This window comes from Pollachius pollachius, assembly GCF_949987615.1.
Source record: "Pollachius pollachius genome assembly, chromosome: 6".
In the NCBI taxonomy this organism is placed as follows: Eukaryota; Metazoa; Chordata; class Actinopteri; order Gadiformes; family Gadidae; genus Pollachius; species Pollachius pollachius.
In genome coordinates this window covers 25,683,621-25,711,091 of record NC_136939.1, presented here as the reverse complement: position 1 = coordinate 25,711,091, position 27,471 = coordinate 25,683,621, and the positions used below count along the sequence as shown (strand labels likewise).

The following is a 27,471-nucleotide window of genomic DNA, read 5'->3' as shown; positions in this document are numbered from 1 at the left end:
CGAGATGCATTCATGCATCCATTCGAGAATGCATTAATTCATTCGTCTGTCTGTCTGTCTGTCTGTCCCCTACCTGAGTGGTGAATGTCCCAGGCCGCTGGCCCCGGGGTAGAGGGAGGAGCTGGAGGAGGAGGAGGAGGAGGGGGGCGGGGGGGGCGTTCTCATGGGCCTCTTCAGGAAGGGGTCGGCCTGCATGGTCTGGAGGGAGATCTGGTGGAGGCTGTCCACCGCTGGGGGAGGGGGGAGAGGGGGAGGGGTTAAGGACCAATGAATCCATCCAGTAGAGAAATCATCCATCCGTTCATTCAAGGTTTCATTAATTAGTTGAAAAATGCAGTAATGCGTTTGAGAATTAATCCGATCATTCGAGAATTCATTAATTCATTTGGAAATTCATTCAATCCTTCACTCATTCAAGAATGCATTGGGGCATTCATTCAAACATCACGCATTCATTCATTCATTCATTCGTGAATCAATCATTGCTGAATTCATTCATTCGTGAATTCATTCACCCATTCATTAATTTGTGAATTCATTCGTGAATTCGTTCATGAATACGTTTGTGAAAACATTTGTTCATTCACTCATCTGTGAATTTATCCATCCATCCCCCTGCTCCTCACCGCTGGTGTTCTTGAGCAGCGGGACACAGTCCCACTCGGGGGGCGGCGACACGTTGCTCTCCCCCTCTGAGCTGCTGCCGCTGCTGCTCCTCCCTGTACATCCTCCTCCTCCAACACCAACTCCTCCTCCTCCGGCACCGCCCACAGCGGGGCTGGGGAGGTGCTTGGGGAGCAGCAAGGGGCGGAGCTCTTCCAACTTCCCTCGAGGCACTGGGGGGGGGGGGGGAAGAGAGAGAGAAGGGGGAGAGAAGGGGGAGAGACAAAGAGAGACAGACAGACAGACAGACAGACAGAGAGAGAGAGAGAGAGAGAGAGTGGTCCATGAGATGATGGAGGAGGATCTCTGAACCTCTGCAGAAGGTTCTTCTAATCCACCTCAAAGAACCATGAGGTGATTAAGGATGGACTCCGAACGACCCACACACCCACAGACAAACACACACACACACAGACAGACACACGCACACACAAACCCACCTCTGGGTTTGGAGGGGAGGACCTTGGTGACGGCGGCGGCCCCAGGGCCGGTCAGGGCGGGGCCCAGGGCCGTCTTGGAGGTGAAGGCCTTGCGTTTGTTCTCCAGCGGGGTGACGTAGGGCAGCTCCAGAGAGCTGAGAACCGGGAGAGGGAGGAGCACAGGGAGGGGGAGGAGCAGAGGGGGGAGGGAGGAGGAGACACATCAATTAATCATACGCAGGGGGGAGGGTGTTTGGGGGACAGAGGGAGAAAGAGAGAGAGAGAGTGGGGGGGGGGGGGGGGGGAGAGAGAGAGGGGGACACACAACACCAACAGACCACATCACGACAACCTCTGACCTTTTAAGTACACTGGTATAGTCATAAGCAGGGGGGAGTATGTTTAGGGGAGAGGGGCAGAGAGGGAGGAAGAGGGAGGGAGAGGAAGAGAGAGAGGATAGAGAGAGGGAGAGAGGGGGGAGAGGGCCAGAGAGAGACTGGGGGAGAAAGGGAGAGAGGGGGAGAGGACCTAGGGCATAGGGTTCTCCTGGCAAGGGGGGGGGGGGGCGGTCGGATTACCCAGCAGAGGGCCTGTGAGGGTGAGTTATGATTAACAACTGGTGGGGAGATCTTCACCCACAGGGGGGAGGAGGGGGTGTGGGGGAGTGAGACTGAGAGGGGGGGAGAGAGAAAGAGGGAGAGAGAGAGAGAGAGAGACAGAGAAAGAGGGGGGAGAGAGAATAGAGAGGGGGGAGACAGGGAGAGAGGGGGAGACAGGGAGAGAAGAGGGGGAGGCAGGGAGAGAAGGGGTGGCTCCTGACCTGGAGCTCTGACTCTTGTCCTTTGTGTTGGTGGCTGGCTGCTGCTTCTTGTTCTTGGGTTTGAAGCTCTGCTCCTCCTTCTCCTTCTCCTTCTCTAGGGGAGGAGGAGGCTGGCTCCTCTTCACCGCCAGCTCCTGGAGAACGCAATACCGTCACAGACAATGTTATAAACCAACACCAGCTCTTATAAAAATGAACTATAACATCACACACTGAAGGTTATGAATCAGGGATCAAAAACTACTGGATACTGTGAGGAGCATATGAGGTACTGAGAGAGGGAAAGAGAGTGAGGTAGTGAGAGAGTGAACAAGAGTGTGTGTGTGTGTGTGGGGGTAAACGATAGTGAGTGAGATAATGAGAGAGTGGGAGTGAGTGAGTGAAAGAGATTTTGGACAGAGTATGATTGAGTTAAAAAGACTGAGTGAGTGTGAGTGAGTGAAAGAGTGTGTAAGATGGTGAGTGAGAGAGATAATGAGTAATTGGGAGTAAAGAGAGAGTGAGTGAGTTTATGTGTTAAAGTGAGTGAGTGAGTTAAAGAGATTATGAGTGAGAGGCTGAGTGAGATGGAGAGTGAGTGAGTGAGTTAGTGAATAAACAGTGTCATTGTGCTACTGTGCGGGTCTCTCTGTGTGTCTGTCCATCCGTGTCTCTGACCTCCCTGAAGCTGGCCTCCGTGTCCGTGGTGCTGGTGTCCGTTGCGACCGACGAGCTGTCATCCGTCTCCTCCCGCGGAGGCTCCTCCCCCTTCCCCGCCTTTGGCCGGAGCTCCGCCTCCTCCCTCCTCTTGGGCACCTTGGGCTTTCGGGGAAGCTTGACCTTGGCCCCTAGAGGTCACAGGTCACAGCGGAGGAAGGTCGTCAATTGACTGACGCCTGACACACGGTGTGTGTGTGTGATTGTGTGTGCTTGCGTTCGATGTTTGTAAGTAGCATTTTATAACGATCCATGACGCTAATATTTCAACGTGTGAAGATTTTAGAAGCAAACATTTGGTAATAGTACTCGATAAATGACCTAGCCTGGAAATCCAGACCCGCATCTAGAAAGCTGTAGGGTTTGGCAACGAGTAATGAAAATGGCCCAACTCGAGGGGCGGCACCAAGCATGCATTTGAAAATAGCACTGCACGCAATTGGATAACACTACGACCAATCAGAAAAATACAAGGGGTGACGTATCCAGACTAGCGGAGCTAACTAATAGATAAGACTCTTGCCGTATCCGGTCGGTAAAACAGTTTCGGCCCGCCTATATCAGATACACCGATGTGATTGGTTAATGTTTGGATCCAGGGTAATTGGGGAGTGAGTATATTGCTCGTTTCCATAGTAACTCTCTGAGAAAATTAAAATTTTGCTCTCGCAAGAACTCTGGATTTCCAGGGTAGACCTCACCCATGAGGCGACTAGAACCAAGTCTAAATCTAAATCTACTAGATTTAGTCTCAGACTTTAGTCTTTATTTAGTTGATTAAATCAGATTTTCTGATTAAAATCGATAATCTGGTTTGGTTTGAAAAAATCGGAGATTAGATTTTTAGGCGAAATCGCCCAGCCCTCCTTGGGGCAATAAGGTTTGATAGAAGCTGATGAAATAATAGTAGGATCAGAAGTATAGCGGAGCTCACAACCTCAAAACCAATCTCTTCAAACCCCCTCTCTCCTCATAAACACACACACCTCTGATCTGCGGGCAGGGCGTTGCCTCCCTCCCCCTCCCTCCCTCCATCCTCCCCCCCTCCTCACCTCTGATCTGTGGGCAGGGCGTTGCCTCCCTCCCCCTCCCTCCCTCCATCCTCCCCCCCTCCTCACCTCTGATCTGCGGGCAGGGCGTTGCCTCCCTCCCCCTCCCTCCCTCCCTCCTCCTCCCCCCCCTCCTCACCTCTGGTCTGCGGGCAGGGCGGGGCCTCCGGCTCCTCCCTCTCCGTCTCCGGCCTCTCCAGATCCTTATCCATGGCCTCCAGCAGCTTGTTGTACTCCAGCTCCTCGTGGCCCCCGGCCCCGGGGGGGAGGTCCCTCACCCCCGACCCCCCCGCCGCAGCCCCCGCTCCGCCGGGGGCCCCGGGGCCCGAGCCCTGTGCCTGGGGCTGCTTGGGGCCCGAGGAGCGCGCCTTGCGTCCGGGGTGCTGGCCCCCCAGGACTGGGCCGTCGGGGGCCCGGGACGCCGCCTGAGGGGGGTGCTGTTGGGGGGGAGGCGGCGGGGGAGGCGAGGGCCGGCCGGGACCCCCGGGGCCGCGGCTGGGCTTAGCCGTCGCCGGCCTGTAGGGGGAGGAGGGGAGTGGGAGACAGCGGTGAGGCTGGGCGGCGAGGGGCAGACGGCCTACGCTATGACGCGTGAGAGGTGTTTACTGTAGGTGGTCGATAAGGACACCTCTTAATTGAATAACTCTTAATTTAAGGCCTCTTAATTGGATAACTCTTAATTGGAGGCCTCTTAATTGAATAACTCTTAATTGAAGGCCTCTTAATTGAATAACTGTTAATTGAAGGCCTCTTAATTGAATAACTCTTAATTTGATAACTCTTAATTGAACGCCTCTTAATTGAATAACTCTTAATTGAAGGCCTATTAATTGAATAACTCTTAATTGAATGCCTCTTAATTGAATATCTCTTAATTGGATAACTCTTAATTTGAGGACTCTTAATTGGAGAACTCTTGATTGAAGGCCTCTTAAATTAACCCTCCCTCCCCTCCTCCCCCCCCCCCCCCCATCCTCCCGGTGTGCGTGTGTCGGTGTGAGTCTCCCCTCCCCTCTCTCTCTCCCCCCTGGTGTGAGTCCCCCCTTACTGTGAGGCGGCGTTCTGCAGCATAGCTCCCTCTCCTCTCCCCCCTCCCTCCCTCCCCCCTTACTTTGAGCCGGCATTCTGCAGCCTGACGATCTCCCTAAGGTCAAAGGGCTCCCTCCCCTCCCTCCCTCCCTCCCTCCTTTCTGAGAGGCGGCGTTCTGCAGCCTGACGATCTCCCTAAGGTCAAAGGGCTCCCTCCCCTCCCTCTCCTCCCTCCCTCCCTCCCTCCTTACTGAGAGGCGGCGTTCTGCAGCCTGACGATCTCCCTCAGGTCGAACGGCTTCCCGGTCTCCAGGGGAACCATGGCCGCCTCGTAGCAGAGCCTCTTCTTGAAGCCCTCCCAGATGCCCAGGGCCTCCAGGTAAGCCGTCACCACCACCAGCAGGAACATGGAGCTGGGGTAGGGGGTCACAGGTCAGGGGTCAAAGGTCAGGCTGGGATCGGCCTGGCCGATACTGGCCTGGCTGGCTGTGCATCTCAATCTGTGTGTATGAGTGTTTCTCATTCTTTGTGTGTGTGCGTGTGTGAGTGTCTCATTCTGTGAGTCTGTGATTGTCAAATTTTCTGTCTGTCTGTCTGTCTCTGTTTGAGTGTGTCTCTGGCTCTGTGTGTCTGGCAATGCAATCGGTTTTGTAGGTGGCAATTTGTATACGGGGAGTGGGATAACCTAGTGATTGTTAGTGCTTGGCACTTGGTTCTATGAACATCCTTACTGTACCCACAGAGATATATTGTTGTTTCTCTTACTTCTGACAAATGAACTTATTGTAAGTCTCTTAGGATAAAAGCATCTGATAAATGCCCTGAAAGGCAATTTAACATGATGGGAGAATAGTATGTCCTCTGTTTGAGACTTGACTTCCCTTGTCGCCCTGGACACAAGTGTGGCTGTGAATGGCTCAGAAGAGATGGTTGTGTTGGATTGGATCCTGTTCTCGGGGGATGTGAGTGTTGCTATCGCCCATCCCCGGTCTGACAGCGACCTCTCGACAGACCGCATGCTTGTGTGAGTCCGCATGCGAATGCGCTCTTTGCATTCTGAATCAGAAACCATAACATTGGGTGTTTTACAAAGATAAAATCCAAACTCTCATCGTACTACCAGCCTGCTGTCCGATATTCAGTATTTGTTTATTTGAGATAATGTGCATGCTCGTGTGGAGGGCTATACAGGAAGTCAAATCTCAAAAAGAGGACGTTATACAGGGTTTATACAGAAATTCTTAAGTTGAATTTACTACCTTTTAATACCTTTTTAATAACTTCACCATATTTTTTAATACCAGCACGACTTCAAGAGAGAGAGAGAGACCATAGGAGTTGGATTAATCAAGATTACCCAACGGGACTTGGTCCATAGTTTTTAATTAATATGTTATAAAGTAGACATAGACAGAGAGTGCCAGAGAGAGAGTTTTTGTGTCCAGTGTTGAAGTTAAGTTATAATTACCTCGTTAAATATTGTTATTACAGTGTAAAGGTTTTACATGAAAAAGTACTGCGTAGTAACGCGTTACACACAACACTAGCCGCGTTTACATGGGACACTTCTGATCCGATTAGATTACTAATCGGAATAGATCTATTCCTATCATACAATCCGTATGTACTGTATATAGGCCTATGGCATTTACAAAAGTGGTAAGCTTACGTTCGTATGTCTCTCGCGCACAACGGTTATGTTGGTCTGGACTTATATGAAATATGTAAGGGATAATGTGGAAGCAGAGAACGCCGGTCATTATCGGGTAAATAAGCACCGACAGGGCAAACCGGAAAGCGATGCGAAGCGTCTCGCTTCGCCCTGAAGGGTATTACTTTCAATAATGACCAGCAACATTCTATACATTATTACACGGCTCCTTGCCTAAACGAAACAATATTCTCACACGGTGTGTCATTTTACAATTACCATTCGTAGTGTTGATCAGCAGAGAAATAGTCCCCCAAAGACGTTGACGTCGCTTAGAAACCGGACACGCTGGGGTTGATAAGTTACCGGACTACTTACAGAGTGGTAAGAATGGCAATCAGGCAAAAAAATCCACTTTTCTTGACAGCGGTCAAGTTCGGTATGCATAAAAGTACCGACTGACCAATTGCGAAATACTGCAGCTGCTGACGCCATCTCCCTAAGTTAAAAGGTAGCCGCACCCAACCCAAACCAATCAGAATAAGTGAATACATGTCGATTATAGCGGACTACCCACCTCTTATATTCCGCATGGAATTCTATTCCGATCAGAGAGTTGTATTCCGATTGAGCCGTATATATGATAATTTTTTATTCCGATGGAGCTGTTCTTCCAATTCTAATCGGATCAGAAGTGTCTATGTAAACGCGGCTGTCTACCGCTCACACCGGCCTCACGGTCACGACAAAATCCATACCGTAGCGCAAATTCACACCAGTGTACTTTCTATAGAGTGATTATCAGTCTACGTCACTCCCCGCTTTACGCACATGTCATATGCAGAAAGAGACGAGAGCGACAAGAGCCGCAATCATGTCTTGTTGTGTGGTTGGTTGCATAAACCGTTTTAATAAGACTGATTATCCCATTTATTCTTCTTCTTGCTTGCCAACATAATAAAACAATTCAAATACTTTAATAATTATTCTTTTTCTTATTCGTATTGCATGCTTATTAAATGTATACTGTTTGAGTTCACCTCCCTCAAAAAGGAATTACGACCAAACATGTTTATGACACCTCAAAGGGCATTATCCCGCTTATACCATGGTCACTTGCCATGGAAAAGAAACTTAGATCATTCATTCATATTTTCATGCGTTTTACAATCCAAATATAAAGTTTTTCACTTGGCAACGGGATGTATTCTAGTCCACTGAGCTATGAGCCAGAGAGCTAACTTTATGGATTGTACATATTTATAATTCGAAATTCATCCCGGCATTTATACCACAGATACTCTAGTGTATATAGCATATAACCGCGTTGTCTCATGACAGTTTAATTCATTTTTCACAATTTACCAGCTCTCGTTTTGAAGAATAATCACCGCGCCATTCGTTTCAATGGGATCGCGACGGTCTATAATTTCAACGTAAAGTGTACATATTTATAATTTGAAATTCGTCCTAGCCTTTATACCACAGATACAATAGGGACTATATAGCATACAACCGCGTTTTCTGATTACAGTTTAATGTAACTGTAAGCTGACAACATTGCTAATTAACACCGCAACTGCAAATTACCAACACAGAGATAACCATGGCAAACGGTCAAACCAATGTTCTTTTTGCGATCATTCTGTGCGCGTATCCGCCGTGTTGATAAACAAATTATCCCCCATACGTTTATACCGTACAAGTCTTTAAATATCGATTCCTCCAGCCAGAGGTCCAAAAATTTGCATTTCCCCATTATTGTTTTTCAAATGACTTTGAACTAACAGAAGCGAACTCGCGAAGTGGTTTGGCAGAAAGCCAGCCGGGTATATCCAGTTTGTTTCAGCGCGCGCACCACGTGACATCATTGATATCACTCAAGTCCTTTTCGTAACATAAAAATAAATCCACGAAAGTTTTAGTAATTTTAGGAGATAGGCCTGCACGTAAATTACAAAAATTGAAAAACTCAAGCCTTGTTGGAAATTTAATACCTTGTCAGATGACGTTTATTACTTTTTAATGGCCTTAATTTGGGCTAATTTAATTTACTACCTTTTAACAACTTTAACAACCACGCGGAAACCCTGTTATAGGATCCCATAATGCCTTTACTTGTTCAGTTGCTGTCAGTGTCTGATAAAGGGTCCGTTGCGAAACACACACACACTTTTTAAGGACATAGAACCAAGTGCAAAGCTGTGTGTGTGTGGGTCTGTGTGTGTGCCAGTGTGCGTCTCTGTGTGTGTGTGTCTTTGTCTGCACCTGTGCGTGTCTCTGTGTCTGTGTCTGCACCTGTGCTTGTCTCTGTGTGCATGTCTGTTTGTGCGTGCGTGTGTGTCTGTGTGTGTGCCTGTGTTTCCCTGTGTCTCTGCGTCTATATGCGCCTCTGTGTCTGTGTGTGTGTCTATGTGTGAGTCTGTGCGCCTCTCTGTCTGTGTGGTCACCTCATGACCACGGAGATGATGATGTCTGTCTCTGTGTGTGTCTGTGTGTGTGTCTGTGCGTGTCTATGTGTCTTTGCGCCTCTGTGTCTGTGTGTCTGTCTGAGTGTGTTTCGGAGTGTGTGTCTGTGCCTGTGTGACTGTGCGTCTGTCTGTGTGTGTCTGAGTGTATGTGTCTGTGTGTGTCTCTCTGTCTGTCTGTGTGTCCGTGTGTCCATGTCTGTGTCAGTGCCTGGTGTCTGTCTGTCTGCGCGTCTGTGCCTGCGTCTGTGTGTCTGACTGTGTGTGACTGTGTGTGTGTGTCTGAGTGTGTGTCTGATTCAGTGTGTCTATGTCTGTCTCTTTGTCTGTCTGTGTGTGTGTCCGTGGCTGTGTGTGCCTGTGTGTCTGTCTGTCTGTGTGTCTATCTGCGTCTGGTCACCTCATGACGACTGAGATGATGATGTAGAGCTCCAGCTCCCAGCTGGGCCGGGGCAGGGCTGAGGAGCAGGACGCCAGCATGTGGTACGGCAGCGAGGCGTTGAGCGAGAACACAAAGTGAGAGCCCCCTGCCGTGCTCAGCCTCAGCTCACGAATCACCCGCGACGCTGTGAAGTCCGGTGTGAACCTGATGGGGGGGGGGGGCGACACGGAGAGATGGGTTATGGATCAACAGAGGCATCGTCGTGGAACCGGAAGGTTGCTGGTTCTATCGCCGGGGGAGAGACATCAATGGATGAGTTTTAACAAAATACTGAATATAGATGAAAGAGAGACACAGAGACAGAGATGCTACCCATGCTCTGTGAAGGTTAGGCGGTAGCTAAGGAGGTACAGAGGGTTGCCTTGCGACCTGAAGTTGCTATTTGGATCCCCGGCTCCAAATAGCACCGGAGTGTGGAGGTGTCCCTGAGCGAGACGCCTCACCCTGACTGCTCCTGATCAGCTGGCTGTCGCCCTGAGGGGTCGACTCCGCTGTCGGTGGGTGAATGGGTGAATGTGTGTATGGATGGGTGAATGTGTGTGTGAACGGGTGACTGTGTGCCTGAATGGGTAAATGTCAGGCAATATTGTAAAGCGTTTTGAGTAGCCCCTGGTCAGAAAAGCACTGAATAAAAGCAGTCCATTTACCGTTTACCTTTCAGAAATAAGAAAAAAGCAGGGGATTTCTTTGTTGACATTAAATACATTGGACAAGTGTCCGAAAAGCCCAACTTCCTCAAGGACATCGCTGGCCAGACAGAGCTCCACACAAAAAATATTCTAAGACAAATAGCCACTTTTAAAACGGAGAGAAAGTGGTTCTGTTCGTTATCTGGCCCTTCAAGACTCTGCTGCTGTGATCCTCTGATATAGCAGGGCCTGGCTGGTAGAGTTATAATCAGTGTTATGAGTGACACCTGGGTCTGAACTATGAGGTGGACAGGCTTGTTATGCCCGGGACAGAATGAACCAGCTATCTGTGCTGGGAATGGGTTAACCTATCGATTTCTATGAACATCCTTACTATTTCTATCAGTGGCGGCTGGTGATCAAAAATGTTGGTGGGGCACGGTAATAGACAGGGGGTCTGGGGTTTCCCACCCCCATAAAAGAAATTGAATTTGGGGAGTGGGTGACCCGTCGATAGCGATGCCGGCGTAGTTTTTGACTCTGCTCTCACAGTCTTATTCTTTCAGTAATCCTATCATATACCTCGAATACTTCGACATATTATTCATTATGAATCCTTCCCCAAACAACGATGCACGGAAAAGGGAGATTGGACAATCGCCTGTAAAGAAGAAATTCAGAGATTCGGCCATTTCCAAGGAAGATCTCGATGAAGCTATAGCTAACGGGATAAAGCTAGCCCTCGAAGCACAACAACGTGGTCTAGAAGTTGCGGTAGCCTCCGCTGTCAGAGAATCTGTGGACTCTATCCTGGTCCCAGCGCTGAGTGATTTACGAACCGAAATCCAAAAGACCAATGAAGCTGTGACGGAGATCAGCAGTGAACTTGAGCGTGTAGCCAAATCTACTAAGAAGACCCAAGACCGCGTGGACTCTGTTCAGGCAGCTGCACGAGAGGATAGGCGCTCGGCCGTTGAGTTAAAAGCACAGCTAGAACAACAACAAAGTAATAACATAAGGCTGGTTGGCTTACCAGAATCAGTGGAGGGTGCGGATGCAATCGGCTACCTCAAAGATAACCTCCCCAAGTGGATTCCTTCATTGGTGGGCCGAGACATTGGCATTGAGCGGGCGCATCGTGTGTATGGAGGAGCGGCTAACTCCAACAAACCACGCACCCTCATCGTCAGATTACTGTGTTGGCAAGACAGATCGGCTATCCTTAACGGGGCGCGTCAAGTTTATCCTGTGAAGTACACCTCCAACAGAGCCACTTCGGCAACATCAGCAAGCACGCTCCTGTTCTTCCCAGATTACAGTCCAGCGACGACAGCAAGGAGAAAGAGCTTCAGTTCTGCCATAAAGAAAGCTAAAGACATGAACCTGGAGCCATTCCTCATCTACCCTGCGCGGATTAAACTGCAGTACAAGGGTGAAAAGAAGATGTTCGACTCCCCCGAAGCCGCCGAGGAGTTCCTCAACTCTCTTCCACGGAGGTCCGCCTTCACACCTGTACGGCGCGACGGTGGTGCTAATGTCGCAGTCTCAACTCCGATCGTTGAGAAGAACCACGGGGATCCTCCGAACGCAAGAGAAGGCAATTTGGTGGGCATGAAGGAATGATCTTTCATCACTTAACATATACAAGTTAGGTAGCGATGGACAGTCTCAGCATCCTTATTAAGGTACTTTGTAATGTTTGGAATATAGGGTGACCTAGGCTCTTCTGATAGTTCCTTCCAGTATAAGCCTAGCTTCACCAGTTCGAGAGGTAATGTTTTTTTTTTTTTTTTGTTATGACTGTGTGGGCTTATCTTCTACTGTAGCCATGCGTTGGTGTGGATCGGTCACGTATCAGACGATGTTTGTGTTTTTACAGACCTACGGTTTTTTGCTTGTGCGGTTTTTGTATATAGTTTTTCCTACCCCTTCCCCGTTACAGACGTATTCATACTCTTTGTTAGAACATCAGCGTTGGGGCATCTGCGCAGTAAATGGCAGGACGATCGCACACATATGCTCCATCTTATACTAACACGTTTACATTTTAAGACAGATCTTAGCCATATAATATGTCAACGCAGTCATTGAAGGTATTATCACTTAATGTGAATGGCCTAAACTCCGCTATCAAACGAACTCGTGTTCTTGAATATCTTCATCGTAAAAGGTTGGACATTGCCCTGATCCAAGAAACGCACCTAAAACAATGCGATGTGGCACGGTTTCAAAATAAACATTACAGATTAGTTGTATCATCATGCGCCCTAAATAGGACCAAGGGAGTTTGCATTCTTCTTAACCGGAAAATGTCCTGCGAGGTGAATGTCACTGGTAAGGATGAGATTGGGAGACTTGCTTTTGCCCGTGTTAGCATATTTAATCACAAATTGGCCTTCGCATCCGTATACTGCCCAAATGAGCCTGATAGAGACTTTTTTGCTTACATTGGAAACACATTAGAACAAAATGACTGTTCTTTGGTGGTGGGGGGTGATTTCAATGCAGTCCTTAATCCATCTCTTGATAAATCTAATTCGGATGCAATAACCAATCCTTCATCTACCCTATTGAACGCACTTATCACAGACTTAAATCTTGTTGATATTTGGCGCATGCGGAATGCCACTGCTAGGGATTATACATTTTTCTCTAATAGGCATAAGACATTTTCCCGGATAGATTATCTTTTTCTTAGCCCAACCTTGGTTGCCGGGCATACGTCCATTGCTATCTTACCAATTCTGCTATCTGATCACTCTGCACTGTTATGCAACGTTGATCTGCCCAACATTAGGACAAAGGCCCCCAGGTGGCGTTTAAACACATCCTTACTAACTAACTCTGGCTTTCTTAGTTCACTCAAAGTTCAATTAAATGATTTTTTGGATATTAACACAAAAGAATGCTCCACTCCACAAATTTTATGGGAGGCCACAAAGTGCTTTATTCGTGGTTTCTGTATTTCATTCTCCTCAACTCTAGCTAAAACAAAAGCTTCCCAGATCACAACTCTTGAATGCAAAATAGAATCGTTAGAAAACTTACAAAAACATAGCTTCTCAGATGATCAGTCTAAACTGCTGAAATCTTTGAAAGGTGAATACAAGACACTGGCTGTATCAAAGGCGGAATTTATCCTGCATAGAACTAGACAAAAGTACTACTTTGAATCAGAGAGGCCTAGTCACCTGCTGGCTCTAATGCTTAAGGAATGTGAAACGAAAGCTCACATCCCAGCAATAAATAAGCCTGATGGCGAAATTACGACCAATCCGCAGTCCATTAATAATTCATTTTTAACATTTTATGAAAATCTATATAAATCAGAAATTGCTTATGACGACACAAATTGTAAACATTATCTTGACAAATTGGATCTTCCCTGCCTTGAACAAACAGACCAAGACGATCTGGAAGCTGCGTTAGAGTTGGATGAACTACATAGAGCTTTGAAATGTCTCAATAAAGGCAAATCGCCTGGCTTGGATGGCCTTCCCCCAAAGCTTTATTTAGAACTCTGGGATTTGGTGGGCACACTCATGCTTGATTCATTTAATTTTGCAATCAAGAGTGGGACCTTTCATAGAGACCAAAAAACAGCACTCATCACCGTACTCTTGAAGAAAGGTAAAGATCCCTTGGAGTGTTCTAGTTTTAGACCAATATCTTTACTTACAAGTGATCTTAAGATACATGCCAAAGTTCTTGCTCCTCGCCTTGAAAAAGTTATTCAGTCTCTAGTCAATGACGACCAAACAGGCTTTATCAAGGGACGCTATGCATCTGATAACATGAGAAGGCTGCTACACATTAAAGATGTGGCAGAGACACACCCAAATCCTTGTGCCGTATTTTCACTTGATGCCGAGAAAGCTTTTGATAGGATAGAGTGGAACTATATGTGGGCAGTTATGCAACGTTTTGGATTCAGACATAATTTTATAGCAATGATCAAGGCGCTATACCACTCTCCCTTAGCAAGTGTTCTAACGGGGGGCACAATCTCTTCTCCTTTTACCCTGCAGCGTGGAACAAGACAGGGGTGTCCACTCTCGCCACTTTTATTTTGTCTATCTCTGGAACCCCTGGCACAAGCCATTAGGCAATCTACAGCTTCCCCTATGAAAATTGGTCGTCATAACCATGTTATATCTCTTTATGCGGATGATATAATTTTGTTCTTGGATAGCTTTGACACCTCTATTCACCCAGTCATCAAGGAATTTGATCTTTTCAGCAGCCTGTCAGGCTATAAAGTTAATTGGTCTAAATCTGCACTTATGCATCTAAATAATATTCAAACAAAAGCTCCTATTCCCACCTATGTTCAGACCAAAAGCTCTTTTACATATCTGGGCATTACAATCTATAGAAACATACATAAAATTAGCAGAGACAACTTCAACACTATGCTAAGCAGAATAAAGTCGGACATTCATAGATGGAGGAATCTAAAGACATCTCTTCAAGGTAGAATTAATACAGTTAAAATGAACGTATTGCCCCGTCTCAATTTCCTTTTCTTTATGTTACCACTCTGCCCCCCTCCAAATTATTTCAAAGACATTCACTCCATGATTTCCAGTTTTATTTGGGATGGGAGACGGCCTAGGGTTCGTTTGACTACACTGCAATGACCCAAACTGCTAGGGGGTTTAGCAGTACCAAACTTTGAGCTTTACTATTGGTCTTTTCAGATCAGAGCACTCAGCACATGGATTGACCCACAGGCTACCACCGCATGGAAATTGATCGAAGCCGCTAAAATATTACCACACAAACTGCAAGAAATCCTATTCTCTAGTGTAACAAACAAAGTAATTAAAAAGAATTTTGGGCCCATCATTGCAAACTCTATACGGGTGTGGAAGAAAGCAGAACGTTGGATGGGTGCCCCTTCTAAATTCTGTCAGAATACACCACTATGGCATAATCCAAAGTTATTATCCGGTAAAAAGCCATTTCATCAACCATCTTGGTCATCTCTTGGAGTGAATACATTAGGTGACCTATATAACGCTCAAGGTCTTTGCTCCATACAAGACTTAAGAACACGCTTTTCTCTTACTGCGTCCTCTTATTTTGTTTACTTTCAGCTAAGATCTGCCTTAAAAACGTATGGGGTTCCCTGGAATTCTCCTCTCCCCTCACATCCCTTGCTAAAATGGATTGCACCATTACTGGGCAGATCTTCTGTCTCCATAATATATAATTCACTGGTTCAGCACGGGGCCAAGGCTTTACCAATTGAATCCATATGGAGCAGGGAGCTGGGGGGCTTGAATGTAAACTTGGATTGGGAGAGAATTTGGTGCAATTTAAGTATGACTTCTAAGAACCTAGCTCACCAACTAATTCACTTCAAGACCATACACAGGGCCTACATCACACCCTATACGAGATTTCAGATGAAATTGCAAACTACTCTCAACTGTCATATATGTAACACTGCTTTACCCGGAACATTCTTACACATGTTTTGGGATTGTTCGGTCATCTCTAAGTTCTGGTTGCATGTAAACTCAGTGTTAGCGGATATACTTGATATTTTTTATGTTCCTAATCCTGTTTTTTGTCTGCTTAATGATAATTCTGATATAAATCTAAAGCGAATTCAGCTCAAAATGCTATTTGCAGGGTTTACCTCTGCAAAGAAAACAACTTTGAAAAACTGGTTTACTCCAGATATGTGTATGAAGTCATTCTGGATCCATAGCCTGCTCAACATTGTCAATCTTGAACATACAACTGCCCGACTTAATATGGCACGACCAGTGACTGTTCAAGCTTGGTACTCTTTCTCATCCAAAATAATCTCTTGGGCTAGGGACAACAACAACTAGACAGTCTTTGTTGTGATTTACCTGCTGAACATGTTTTTGTTGCTGTATGTATTGTCTTACCAACCTGATATTTTTTCTTCTTTCTTTTTATTTTCTACCTTTAATTTAACATATGACTTTTGATATGTCTGTAACCCGAATGACCAATAACTAGCCTAGCCCAAATCATTGACGTTCAGACGCATTTAAATGGTTGCTGGCAGTGACAAGTATATCACACAATGAAACAAGGATAAACGCTATGTATTTTTGTTGATTTATTTCGTATTGATAATAGTTGATTAATAGTTGGCAGATATATTCAAGGTTATATTTAACGGAGGGGCGGCGCCCTAGCGCCCTCTATTGACCCACCGCCACTGATTTCTATGAACATCCTTACTATACCGATATATCGGTAGACCGAAGAAACCTCAAACTCTCCAGAAATCCCGACCTCTCCAGAAAACCCTGAACTCTCCAGAAACCCAGAACTTGCTCTACGCGACCCAAACAAACGCGCCAATGGCATGGGCAACTCACATGATGACGATGTCCCTGGAGGCGTTGGGCTCCAGGGAGAACTCCTGGCAGTGGAGCACCTTGAAGCCGAAGCCCTCACAGGGCCTGCCGTTGATCTCCAGGGACCGCACCACGATGGGCAGCCGGCCCGTGTTCTCCACCTTGAACGACCGCCGCAGCGTGAAGTTGGGCTCCTTCGGCCGGTTCTCTGAAACATGTCGACCAGGGGTTAGGGGGAGGATGTCGTAAATATAAGGCATGTTAAGCCCTTTGAGACTGCACCTTTGATTAAGGGCTATACAAATAAAATACAAATTCACCACGGGCATGGTGGGGGTTAGGAACGATGGCGTGAAATGAGCTAGACAACTTTATTGACAAAGCGCTTTTCGTGCAAAATAGTGTTCGCTTAAGGAGACGTAATACTCAAGAGACAAAGTGTTACTTTTAAGGGGAAACTATTTACTTTAAGGGGACAAAGTGTGTCCTTAGGGGGGCAAAGACTGTTTTCATCACAAAGTGGTGTCATATTGACATCTTCTGTGGAATGACAAATTTTTATCAATTTTCTTTTTTAAACCACCAGATGTCTCGGATGACCCTAGGGTTCACACACACACACACACACACACACACACACACACACACACGTACGAGTAAACACACACATACATGTACGGGTAATCCCACACACACAAGTAAACACACAAACACGTACGAGGACATACACATACACACAAGTAGGAGTACACACACACACACAAGTAGGAGTACACACACACACGTGTACGAGCACAAACACACACACACCATCGACCACACACACTCACACACACACAGGGTGTGACCTACTGTCAGTGCACTCCTTGAGGTGGGACTCCACCATCTTGAAGCGCAGGAAGCCCCCCGGCCCCGGGTACTTCCCCCCGAGCCTCAGCCGCTCGTAGCAGCCCTGGCCCTGCACCACCAGGAACTCCACCACCGTCAGGTTGTTCCTGGAGGGGGGAGAGACACACACACATACACACAGAGAGAGACACACATACACATAGAGAGATACAGAGAGAGAGGTGCACATACACACACACACACGCACAGAAACAAACACACACACACACACACACACACACAGACAAACACATTTAGATAAAGCGACACACACAGAGATAGAGAGAGACACACACACACACACAGACACACACAGGTCAGAGGTGAAGGCTTTTGTCAAAGCGTCACCTTACAACCACCACGCGACACATTCAGCGCTATATTCCCAGCATGACCCTCGTGAAACGCACACCGTGGGGCCGTACGACAAAAGCTGTAAGTAACACAATCTGCAGTTTGACCCGCTGTGGGGGAGCTCAAATTTAGTTAATTGGATCATGACTTAACGAGCTACACCTGTGTGCACTTCGACACACGCTCTGTGTGTGGAGAATGAATGCGTGTACGTGTGTGTCTTTACTTGTATCTGTGTGTGTGTCTCTGTTCTATGCTCTGTCTGCCTGTTCTGTGCTCTGTCTGTTCTGCGCTCTGTCTGTTCTGTGCTCTGCCTGTTCTGTGCTCTGTCTGCCTGTTCTGTGCTCTGTCTGCCTGTTCTGTGCTCTGTCTGTTCTGTGCTGTCTGCCTGTTCTGTGCTCTGTCTGCCTGTTCTGTGCTCTGTCTGCCTGTTCTGTGCTCTGTCTGTTCTGTGCTCTGTCTGTTCTGTGCTCTGTCTGTTCTATGCTCGGTCTGTTGTACGCTCGGTCTGTTCTATGCTCTGGCTGTGTGGTCTATGGAGTGTGTGTGTGATTATGGCCCGCTGTAATCATGGCCGACTGCTTAGAGGACATTCTTTGGACACGGCTCCACTCACTTAAGTGTGTTAAGTGGCTTCTAATTGACGTGGAAATGCGGTCAACAATTACAGCTAAATTGTTGCGCTTTCTCTTCTGGAAAATCTCGTTTTTGATTGGTATCGGATATTGTTCTTGTCTTGTATTGTTTCGGATATTAAACAGAAGAAAGGCCAACACTACAGTACATAGCAGACTATTCAGGAAATAAGTATATGGGGAGTGCACCGCAAATCCATCTGTGTGTATTCTACACAATATGGAGCCCAAGAGGACCCTGTGGGGCAGACCCTAGCCTCCCTCCAGCCCCGACCCAGACCCCCTACCTGAGGATGAGCAGCGAGGTCACCGTGTGGTTGCCCTGCGGGGAGAAGCGCAGCCTGAGCCTCCGGTGTTCCTCGGGGTTCAGGGGAACGTTGTAGACGTGGGGCCGGGGAGCGCCTTCCACGAAACCCCCGGAGGACCGGGGGGCTGCCGACTAGGGGAGGGAGGGGGGGAGGGAGGGAGAGAGGGTGCACCTTTTATGTTTACATTCAGGGTGTTGAGCAGAAACATGTTCACCCATTCACACACACATTCACCTGTTCATACACATTCACCATTCATACACACACTCACCTATTCATACACACACTCACCTATTCATACACACATTCACCCATTCACACACACATTCACCCATTCACACACACATTCACCCAATTCATACACGCTCCCTTTATTGGCAGTGTCCCCAGGTGAACTCACCTGGTTCCTGTGGATCTGGAACTCCAGGGTGCTGGCGTCAAAGTTGGGAAGTCGCTCCATGGGAAAACTGGGAAGGGGAATAAAGAATAGTGGGAACAGCCACGGGGACACAACCCCAAAAAGGGCAAGAACCAAAGCGCTTACTCACACGTTCGTCACATATCGTTAGCCTCATTGCACATATGATATCGGTAGCAGAGGGGGTGTGTCCCTATACAGTTGGAGGCGTGTCCATTTAGCAAGGGGCGTGGTCTTACACAGAGGGGGCGTGTCCCTACAGTTGGGTGTATCTCCCAATGGCAAGGGTGAGTGGTCCTATACAGAGGGGGCGTGTCCATATATAGAGGAGTGTGTCCCTATATAAAGGGGCGTGGTCATACAGTGAGGGGCTTGGTCATACACAGAGGGGGCGTGTCCATATAGAAAGGGGGTTTGGTCCTACACAGAGGGGGCGTGTCCCTGCTAACGTTTGAGCCTTCTCACTATGTTTCAATGAAAGACGATAGTGAAGAGGTTTGGCTATAGAGGGGGTGTGTCCCTATACAAAGGGGGCGGGTCTTAGCTTACGTTTGGGCCAGCGTGTGAGTGACAGCGGCGGGGTTGGAGTAGAGCGCCAGGGGGAGGATCTGAATGTAGAGACGGCTGTCAGCAGGGTTCTCCAGAGTCACCTCCACCTCCTGGAGAGAGAGGGGGAGAGAGGGGGCGGGAGGGGGAGAGAGAGAGAGAGAGAGGGGGGGGGAGAGAAGGGTGAAGGGGGAGGGGGGGGATAGAGTCAGAGACACAGAGAGAGTCAGCCCACTGAAGACTCCCTTGACGTCATGGTGTCATAGTGTCTTAGTGTCATGATTTCTAAACGTCTTAACGTCTTCATGTCTCTTAAAGATCTCCTATTATACTACTTATCTGGTCTTAATTTCTTATTAATGACTCCTATAGAGCAATCTGACACAAATCACAGCACAAAAAACTATGTAGATTTTCTGTAAACTCTTCCTCTCATCTGGGCGCTTTCAGCATTCTCTGTCAACACTCGGCTTCGTCCTTCTCCGCCCTCTCGCCCCCTTCCTGCCAACCCCACTCCGTTGTGATTGGTTACCTTCCGGAAGAGCATGTTGCAGCATTACCATACATGGAAAATCCGGATTGTTCTACGTAGATAAATCCTGGATATTTGAACAAGTGAATTGCGACTGGCGTCCCTAGTGTTTAGAGCTCTGTACAGCCACCCCAAACGGTCAGCAGGGAATACGTCTAAATGCATGTACGTCATTATTTGACAATTTAGTATGGTTAAACATGCCTATAAATCATTATAACAACGTTTATAGATCATAAAAGTCGAAAAAGCATAATAGGTGAGTCTCTTGTATGCCGCTGTGTCTGTGTGTCTGACCGAGGAGCTGTTGATGGAGGTGAGGGGGAAGATGACGTGTCTGGAGGAGTTGATGATGGACGGCCACTTGAGCTGGGCCAGGACGCGCGTCTGCATGTTCTTCTGGAGGTCGGCGTTGGCCTCGAACACCGCCTCCGCTCTGAGGGGGGAGGAGGAGCAGGAGGAGAGGGTGGAGGAGGGGGGGAGGAGAGAGAGGTGGTCACAGAGATACAGACAGAGAGACAGAGAGAGAGGGTGGAGGAGGAGAGGGTGGAGGAGGAGGGGAGAGAGAGACAGACGGACAGAGAGAGTTATTGAAACATAGATGTTGAACATACACATACCATACCTGTAAGGGAACCTTAGTTAAGTTAAGGAGACCTACATGTGCTGGGAGCTCTCCTTGAGGGCCTTCCACCTCTTGTTCAACATCTGGTAGAGGTCCACGTCTGCGTCCCACATGTCCTCCTGCAGGGCCAACCCGGGCCCCGGGGCCTCCGCTGAAACACACAGCAGCTGGGGTCACTCACCATCACTGGACCCTACCCTTAAGGGTGGCCACACTGTTATACGGCCACACTTCAATTAGCTCCTTAGTGCTTAGTCAAGATGATCTTAAGAACTTAAACCCGCAGTATCTCTACCCTAACCCTGGTTAAGTTAAGTGAAAATACACTTAACTTAAGTTACACAGTCATGGGGAATGAGTGATGTTTTGCCTGCATATTGATAGAGAAAATACTAAAGTATGGATACATGAATGTACGGTCATGTGTCCATACTTTCATGTGTCCATACTTTAGTATTTCTCTCCACTCCAACACAATCAAGGTGAAAGAGTGATGTGTTGCCTGCTTAGTGGTGGAGAAAATACTAAAGTGTGGACATGATTTACAAATATAAATGTCGAGTTGAAATTATATTTCTAATTTTAAAAAATATAAATATTTTTAAATATTATTGTAAGGGATTTGTAGATAATAAAAGCAAAATGTCAATATTCACACACAGCTATTACATGTATATGACTCCAATGAGATATGAAATATCAAACATATTTTTGAATACAATTTCATATTTTGTGAGCAGGACGGACTCACATTTCAGAATAAAGGGCAGGCCCACGTAGCAGTAGTCCCCACACTGCAGGCTGGCATCAAAATATATCTTTGCCACCTGAGAAAAAAAACAAAACACAAGGGGCGCTGAATATTAAGACATTCAAACTACGAAACACAGGAGGGAGGGAGACGTGGAGGGTTGGCGTGATGGGAGAATGGAGGGAGGGAGAGAGGGATGGGAGAGGGACACAGAGACACAGTGATGGGACAGATTGAGGGAGAGAGAGAGAGAGAGAGAGAGAGAGAGAGAGAGAGAGAGAGAGAGAGAGAGAGAGAGAGAGAGAGAGAGAGAGAGACGGATAGATGAGATGGGAGGAGGGATGGAGAGATGGGAGGAGGGATGGACAGATGGACAGACAGCCTGGCGGTACCTTGGACTTCCTCTTGGACAGACAGAGGGGCAGACAGACAGAGTGACAGACAGAGGGCGTTCAGGCGTGCCAGTACCTTGGACTTCCTCTTGGGCTCTAGCTCGTCCCGGCTGGTCTTCAGCCTGCGGTAGAAGAAGCGCTTGTCGTCGCTCAGCGAGCGGATGTGCAGTAGCTTCACCCGCTGGGAGAAGGAGCTGATGATGCTGAAGCTCTGGTGGACTGTCTTTCCCTGGAAGAGGGGTCAGAGGTCAAAGGTCAGAGCAGAGGTCGGGGTATAGGTCAGGGCAAAGGTCAGGGCTCTCCTCTACTGGATACCCACAATGCACTGCTGAATACCCACAAAATGCCCACAATACACTGCCGAATACACACAATACACCACTGAATACCAACTAAATACCCACAATACACCACTGAATACCCACAATATACACACATGCACTACTGAATACCCACAATACACCACTGAATACCCACAATTCACTACTGAACCCATGAAATACCCACAATCTGGAAGCAATACAACTACGAAAAATGTATTTATTCTGCACAAAACGTCCTAGCGGTCTGATTCCCTGAGCAGCGTTCTGCGGTCCAGAAAATAAACTAAAAGCTTTATTAGCAGCACCTACCGGGAACGACGGGGGTAGTACGATGTGTTTGGGGTGGCTGGTGAGGGTTCCCACGGCGATGACCGCCTTCACCGGTACGGTGAGAATCTGTTGACCGAACACAACGTTAGACACACTCTCAGCATCATTATCTAATGCAAATGTAGAAAAAATAAAAAACACGCAAATGTGCTACAGACACACACACACTAAGAGGACACAAACATGTAGACAGACACACACAAAGACAGAGAGGAAGACACACACACACACACACACACGGTGGGATGAGACAAGAACAACACACATGGGACAGACATACTCACACTAATAGGACACACACCAACAGGCTGAAAGACACACAAACATGCAGACAGACAGGCAGTGGGAAGACACAAACTGGCACAAACGGGACACACACACACACACACACACACACACACACACACACTCAGCTGTGGGCCGGTGGTACCTCATAGTCGGTGGTGATGTGTATGGCGGCGTTGTAGTGGCCCTCCAGTCCCCGGGCGGACAGGGTGACCCTGAACACGGCATAGTACCCCGAGGCCAGGATCACCTGGGGGTCAAAGGTCACAGAGAGAGGTCAGAGAGGGAGGGAACACGGCATAGGACCCCGAGGCCAGGATCACCTGGGGGTCAAAGGTCACAGAGAGAGGTCAGAGAGGGAGGGAACACGGCATAGGACCCCGAGGCCAGGATCACCTGGGGGTCAAAGGTCACAGAGAGAGGTCAGAGAGGGAGGGAACACGGCATAGGACCCCGAGGCCAGGATCACCTGGGGGTCAAAGGTCACAGAGAGAGGTCAGAGAGGGAGGGAACACGGCAAAGTACCCCGAGGCCAGGATCACCTGGAGGTCAAAAGGTCAGAGGTCAGAGAGGGAGGACGGGAGGGAGGGAGAGACAGAGAGGTCGGAGAGGGATGAGTGAGACAGAGGTGGGAGGTATGGACACAGAAAGAGAAAGAAAGAGAGAGAGCGAGAACAAGAGAGAGAGGGAGGAAGGGAGGGAGGGAGGGAGGGAACACGGCATAGTACCCCGAGGCCAGGATCACCTAGAGGTCAGAGGTCAGGGAGGGAGGGAGGGGGAAAGAGAGAGAGAAAGAGAGAGGGACAGAGAGGGATGAGTGAGACAGAGGTGGGAGGTATGGACACAGAAAGAGAAAGAAAGAGAGAGAGCGAGAACAAGAGAGTGCGAGCACGAGAGAGTGAGAGCGAATGCTCAGGACGCCTAGGAGGTCAGACTCAGAGAGAATTGTCATGGGGACGATGGATGAGGGGGTGGGGGGGGTGGGCGGGTACCGTTTTGTGCGTGGAGGCGGTGGCGTTGAGCAGCTCCCGGGAGCGGCTCAGCAGGCTGGTGCGGTTCCCCCGCTCCGTCTTCAGCAGCTCCACCACCACACTCTCCCCCGTCACCTGCCACGGCCGCAGCACCAGCTGGGGGGGAGAGACAGGTGATACATAAGTTAAGGCATCGTTTATGCCAACCGATTTTCCCGCCCAATTTGGAATCGACCAATGAATGGCCTGCAGCGCTGTTAAGCCCCACCCACATTTTTTTTTTGTTCAACATTAAAATAATAAACATACAACATGGTATGGTATCAAAGCCATAAATCTGGTATGGTGACCACACTAGTTTGAGTGAGTGAGTGAGTGAGTGAGTGAGTGAGTGAGTGAAGACAGAGTGAGTGAGTGAGTGAGTGAGTGAGTGAGTGAGTGAGTGAGTGAGTGAGTGAGTGAGTGAGTGAGTGAGTGAGTGAGTGAGTGAGTGAGTGAGTGAGTGAGTGAGTGAGTGAGTGAGTGAGTGAGTGAGTGAGTGAGTGAGTACAGACAGACAGACAGACAGACAGACAGACAGACAGACAGACAGACAGACAGACAGACAGACAGACAGACAGACAGACAGACAGACAGACAGACAGACAGACAGACAGACAGACAGACAGACAGACAGACAGACAGACAGACAGACAGACAGACAGACTGACTGACTGACTGACTGACTGACTGACTGACTGACTGACTGACTGACTGACTGACTGACTGACTGACTCACTGACTCACTGACTCACTGACTCACTGACTCACCTCTATGGGGTTGCTGTTGAAGACAGTCAGCAGGATGCTGCTGGTGTCCGTGGCGCTCAGGACCCCAAAGTCCAGGAACCGGGGGTTCAGGCTGGGAGGGAGAGCCAGCGGCTGGGGGGGGGGGGGGGGGGGGGGCGGGGAGACACCGAGGGAGGAGGGGGAGACACCGTTAGAAACACGTCGACTCCCACTACAAGCTTATGTATTAATGTAAACATTTATGAATAGAAAAGCAATAATGAATTCAATGAATGAAAACAGGACTTGTTCCATTTTAGAGGCTAAGCACTCATTCATTTATATATTTATGAACAGGGTGCGATTTGTGAAAAAACCAGAGGGGGGGATAATTTTGAGAAACATTTTAAAATGTTTCAAAATGAAGAGGGACCCTGTGTATTTTGGTTGTTAATTATTACGATGTAATGGTGAAAATACTTTGGGTGGGGGGGATAATTTTTATCCCCACCGAGGATAAAAATAATTCAGCAGAGGGTAGGACGTGTAAACCAGAGGGGGGGATAATCCCCACCATCCCCACCGGCAAATCGCACCCTGTTTATGAATATAAAAAGAAATGATGAATTAAATAAGTGAAAGCAGGGACTTTTTTTCATTGAACAAACTAAGCACTAATTTATTTGCTTCAAGGTTACCTCCAGAAAGGGAAACACACATACTCACAAAGAGACACACAGGGACACAAACAGGGACCCACAAAAACACACACACACACCAGAGCGCGGAACAGGCCGCCTTTTCCTGTCCGAGCCCGGCCCACGTCCAGAGAAGTAACCGAGCCCAACCCGAGCCCAACAGGCATCAAGATATATATGTCCGAGCCCGACCCGAGCCCGACACAGTTAAAGTCTATTTTTCTCATACTAATGACAAGTTTACGTTTGTGTGTATGAAAGCACGCCTTTCTTAAACAACTGCAAGGCATTTGGAAACGTCAACACATGAGGGCGACAAGCGCGCGCGTGAACAGCGAGCACACGAGTGCTCGCGCTTGTCACACAGAATCATAACCAATTTAAATTCGAATAGGCCCAACAAAAATGCCACGATAACGATAAATTCCACAAAATTACACAAGAGGTTCTGAGGTCCTTCAGGACAGCCTATGAAACGTCTACACAAAAGCAACGCCCACGCCAATTCCAACTCCTTATCGCGCAGATGTGACCGGCCGACCCGAACACGAGTATCACTTCTAAATATTTGACGGTACCAGACCCGGCCCGTCGGGTACCGCCGGGCCGGGTCAGGTTCAGTCGGGCCCGGGTGGGGTTTCCATGCTCTTACACAAAAATACACACAAACCCCGTGGCGTAACACCATCCCCTTAGTTTCACCGCGTGATGTCGCAAACGCCTCACAAACGTCTCACAAACTTCACACACATTCTTCGCACAAATGTTGGTCACTTTCTATTCAGATCGTCGGTTGTTACGAATGCTGAGGCTGCGCACGGACAACACACAAACGTTGCACTTGCACGACTCCGAGCTTCGGATGCTGAGGCTTTGTCGCCGCAGTTACCTCCAGGAAGCCGGTGTAGGCCCTGATGGGCAGGTGGAACTTGGAGGCATTGGTGACCAGCAGGATGTTGCTGTCCACGTGGGTGGAGGGCCGCAGCGGGCGGAACTCCAAGGAGAAGATGTACAGGGACCCCTGGGAGGGGATGAGGACGGGGTCCGTGAAGTTCAGCACCTGGAGGCACAGCGGTGGGGGGGGTCAGGAGTAGGCTAACGATGCTATCGACAAATAACAATGCTAGGTAAGCTAGCTCTCTCCGTGGGCGTTGTTAGCTGACATTCACGAATGCGCCTTCGCTAACAGTGTGGCTTTGCTAGGAGTTTACGTTAGCAAACTAAATGTCTGTCCCTGTGTGTGTGTGTGTGTGTGTGTGTGTTTTTATCCCTGTGTGTGTGCATTTGGAAGTGGTGGTGTTGTGGGTGTTCATGGTGCTTGTAATGTAGTGTAGTGGTGGTAGTGTAGTTGTGGTCGAGGAGATAGTGACGGTGGTGGTGCTGGTAGTAGTACTGAAAGTGGTGGTGGTGTGATGGTGGTGGTGGATGTGCAAGGGCTGGTGCAGATGTTGGTGGTGTTAGTGTTTAAGGTGGTGTTGGGGTTGGCGGTGGTGTTTAGGGTGGTGGTTGTGGTCAAGGTGATGGTGATAGTGGTGGAGTTAGTGGTGGTGCTGTTGCTACTGGTGGTTGTGTTGTGGGTGGTGGTGGTGGTGGTGGTGTGAGTGTGGTGGTGTACTGGTGGTGGTAGTAGTTGTGAAAGTGGTAGTGGTGCTGGTGGCTTTAAGGGAGGTGTTGGTGTTTGTGGTGGTGGAGTTGTGGGTGGTGCAGGTGGTGGTGTAACCTTGAACATGGCGCTGGCGTCGTCAGGTAGGGCTACATGGTGCACGCGGATGGCGAAGTGGAAGGTGTTGGTAAGGTGGATGGGTTTCACCAGCACCTCCGTCACGCTGTCACGGATGTGGAACAGGGTGACGGTATGGTCGAAGCCCAGATACCTGAGAGAGAGAGAGGGGGGGTGGGGGAGGGAGGGGGAGAGAGAGAGAGGGAGGGAGGGAGAGCGAGAGCGAAAGAGACAGAGAGAGCGAGAGAGACAGAGAGAGAGGGAGAAAGAGAGAGACAGAGGCAGAGAGAGGAACACACACAGGGACATACATACACAGGGACATAAACATACACACACAAGAGTGGACAGACAAAACACACAAACACAGGGACATACAAAGACACACAAACAGGGACAGACACGCACAGGGACACACACATACACACACAAACACCAAAGAGAAAGAGGAAGAACCAGTCATTTCTCAAATTATCAGTAAAACTACAACAGAGAATCATGAATCACATGACTCATATTTGTTTTATTTCTCCTTTATGTTATTGCGCTGTTTATCAGTCTGTAGGTTTTCGTATTTGTGCACACAATTTTTAAGCTTTTTACGAAAAGTTCCCCTCCACACACACACACACAATAGGGTTGGGCGATATATCGATGTATTAAATATATCAATACTTTTTCAAACGAGATATGGAAAGAGACGCTATCGTCAAC

At 48.2% G+C, this 27,471-nt stretch overlaps 1 protein-coding gene across 1 annotated transcript in view; it reads right to left on the bottom strand.

Annotated features, from left to right (window-relative positions):
- The window catches only part of LOC307076870 (transmembrane protein 131-like), a 55,688-nt gene that overhangs the window by 5,477 nt on the left and 22,740 nt on the right, over positions 1-27,471 (bottom strand). Inside the window, exons 14-36 of the mRNA XM_079738087.1 lie at positions 26,758-26,911; positions 25,927-26,097; positions 24,382-24,492; positions 23,593-23,727; positions 22,746-22,850; positions 22,295-22,381; positions 21,739-21,891; positions 21,271-21,346; positions 20,556-20,670; positions 20,192-20,330; positions 19,366-19,475; positions 18,799-18,865; positions 18,378-18,529; positions 17,066-17,208; positions 16,235-16,421; positions 9,196-9,381; positions 4,928-5,089; positions 3,787-4,163; positions 2,560-2,729; positions 1,903-2,036; positions 1,104-1,237; positions 627-836; positions 74-230 (exon numbers count right to left, since the gene is read on the bottom strand). Of these exons, the coding sequence (XP_079594213.1) occupies positions 74-230; positions 627-836; positions 1,104-1,237; positions 1,903-2,036; positions 2,560-2,729; positions 3,787-4,163; positions 4,928-5,089; positions 9,196-9,381; positions 16,235-16,421; positions 17,066-17,208; positions 18,378-18,529; positions 18,799-18,865; positions 19,366-19,475; positions 20,192-20,330; positions 20,556-20,670; positions 21,271-21,346; positions 21,739-21,891; positions 22,295-22,381; positions 22,746-22,850; positions 23,593-23,727; positions 24,382-24,492; positions 25,927-26,097; positions 26,758-26,911 (3,435 nt within the window). The remainder of the gene's footprint in view (positions 1-73; positions 231-626; positions 837-1,103; positions 1,238-1,902; positions 2,037-2,559; positions 2,730-3,786; positions 4,164-4,927; positions 5,090-9,195; positions 9,382-16,234; positions 16,422-17,065; positions 17,209-18,377; positions 18,530-18,798; positions 18,866-19,365; positions 19,476-20,191; positions 20,331-20,555; positions 20,671-21,270; positions 21,347-21,738; positions 21,892-22,294; positions 22,382-22,745; positions 22,851-23,592; positions 23,728-24,381; positions 24,493-25,926; positions 26,098-26,757; positions 26,912-27,471) is intronic.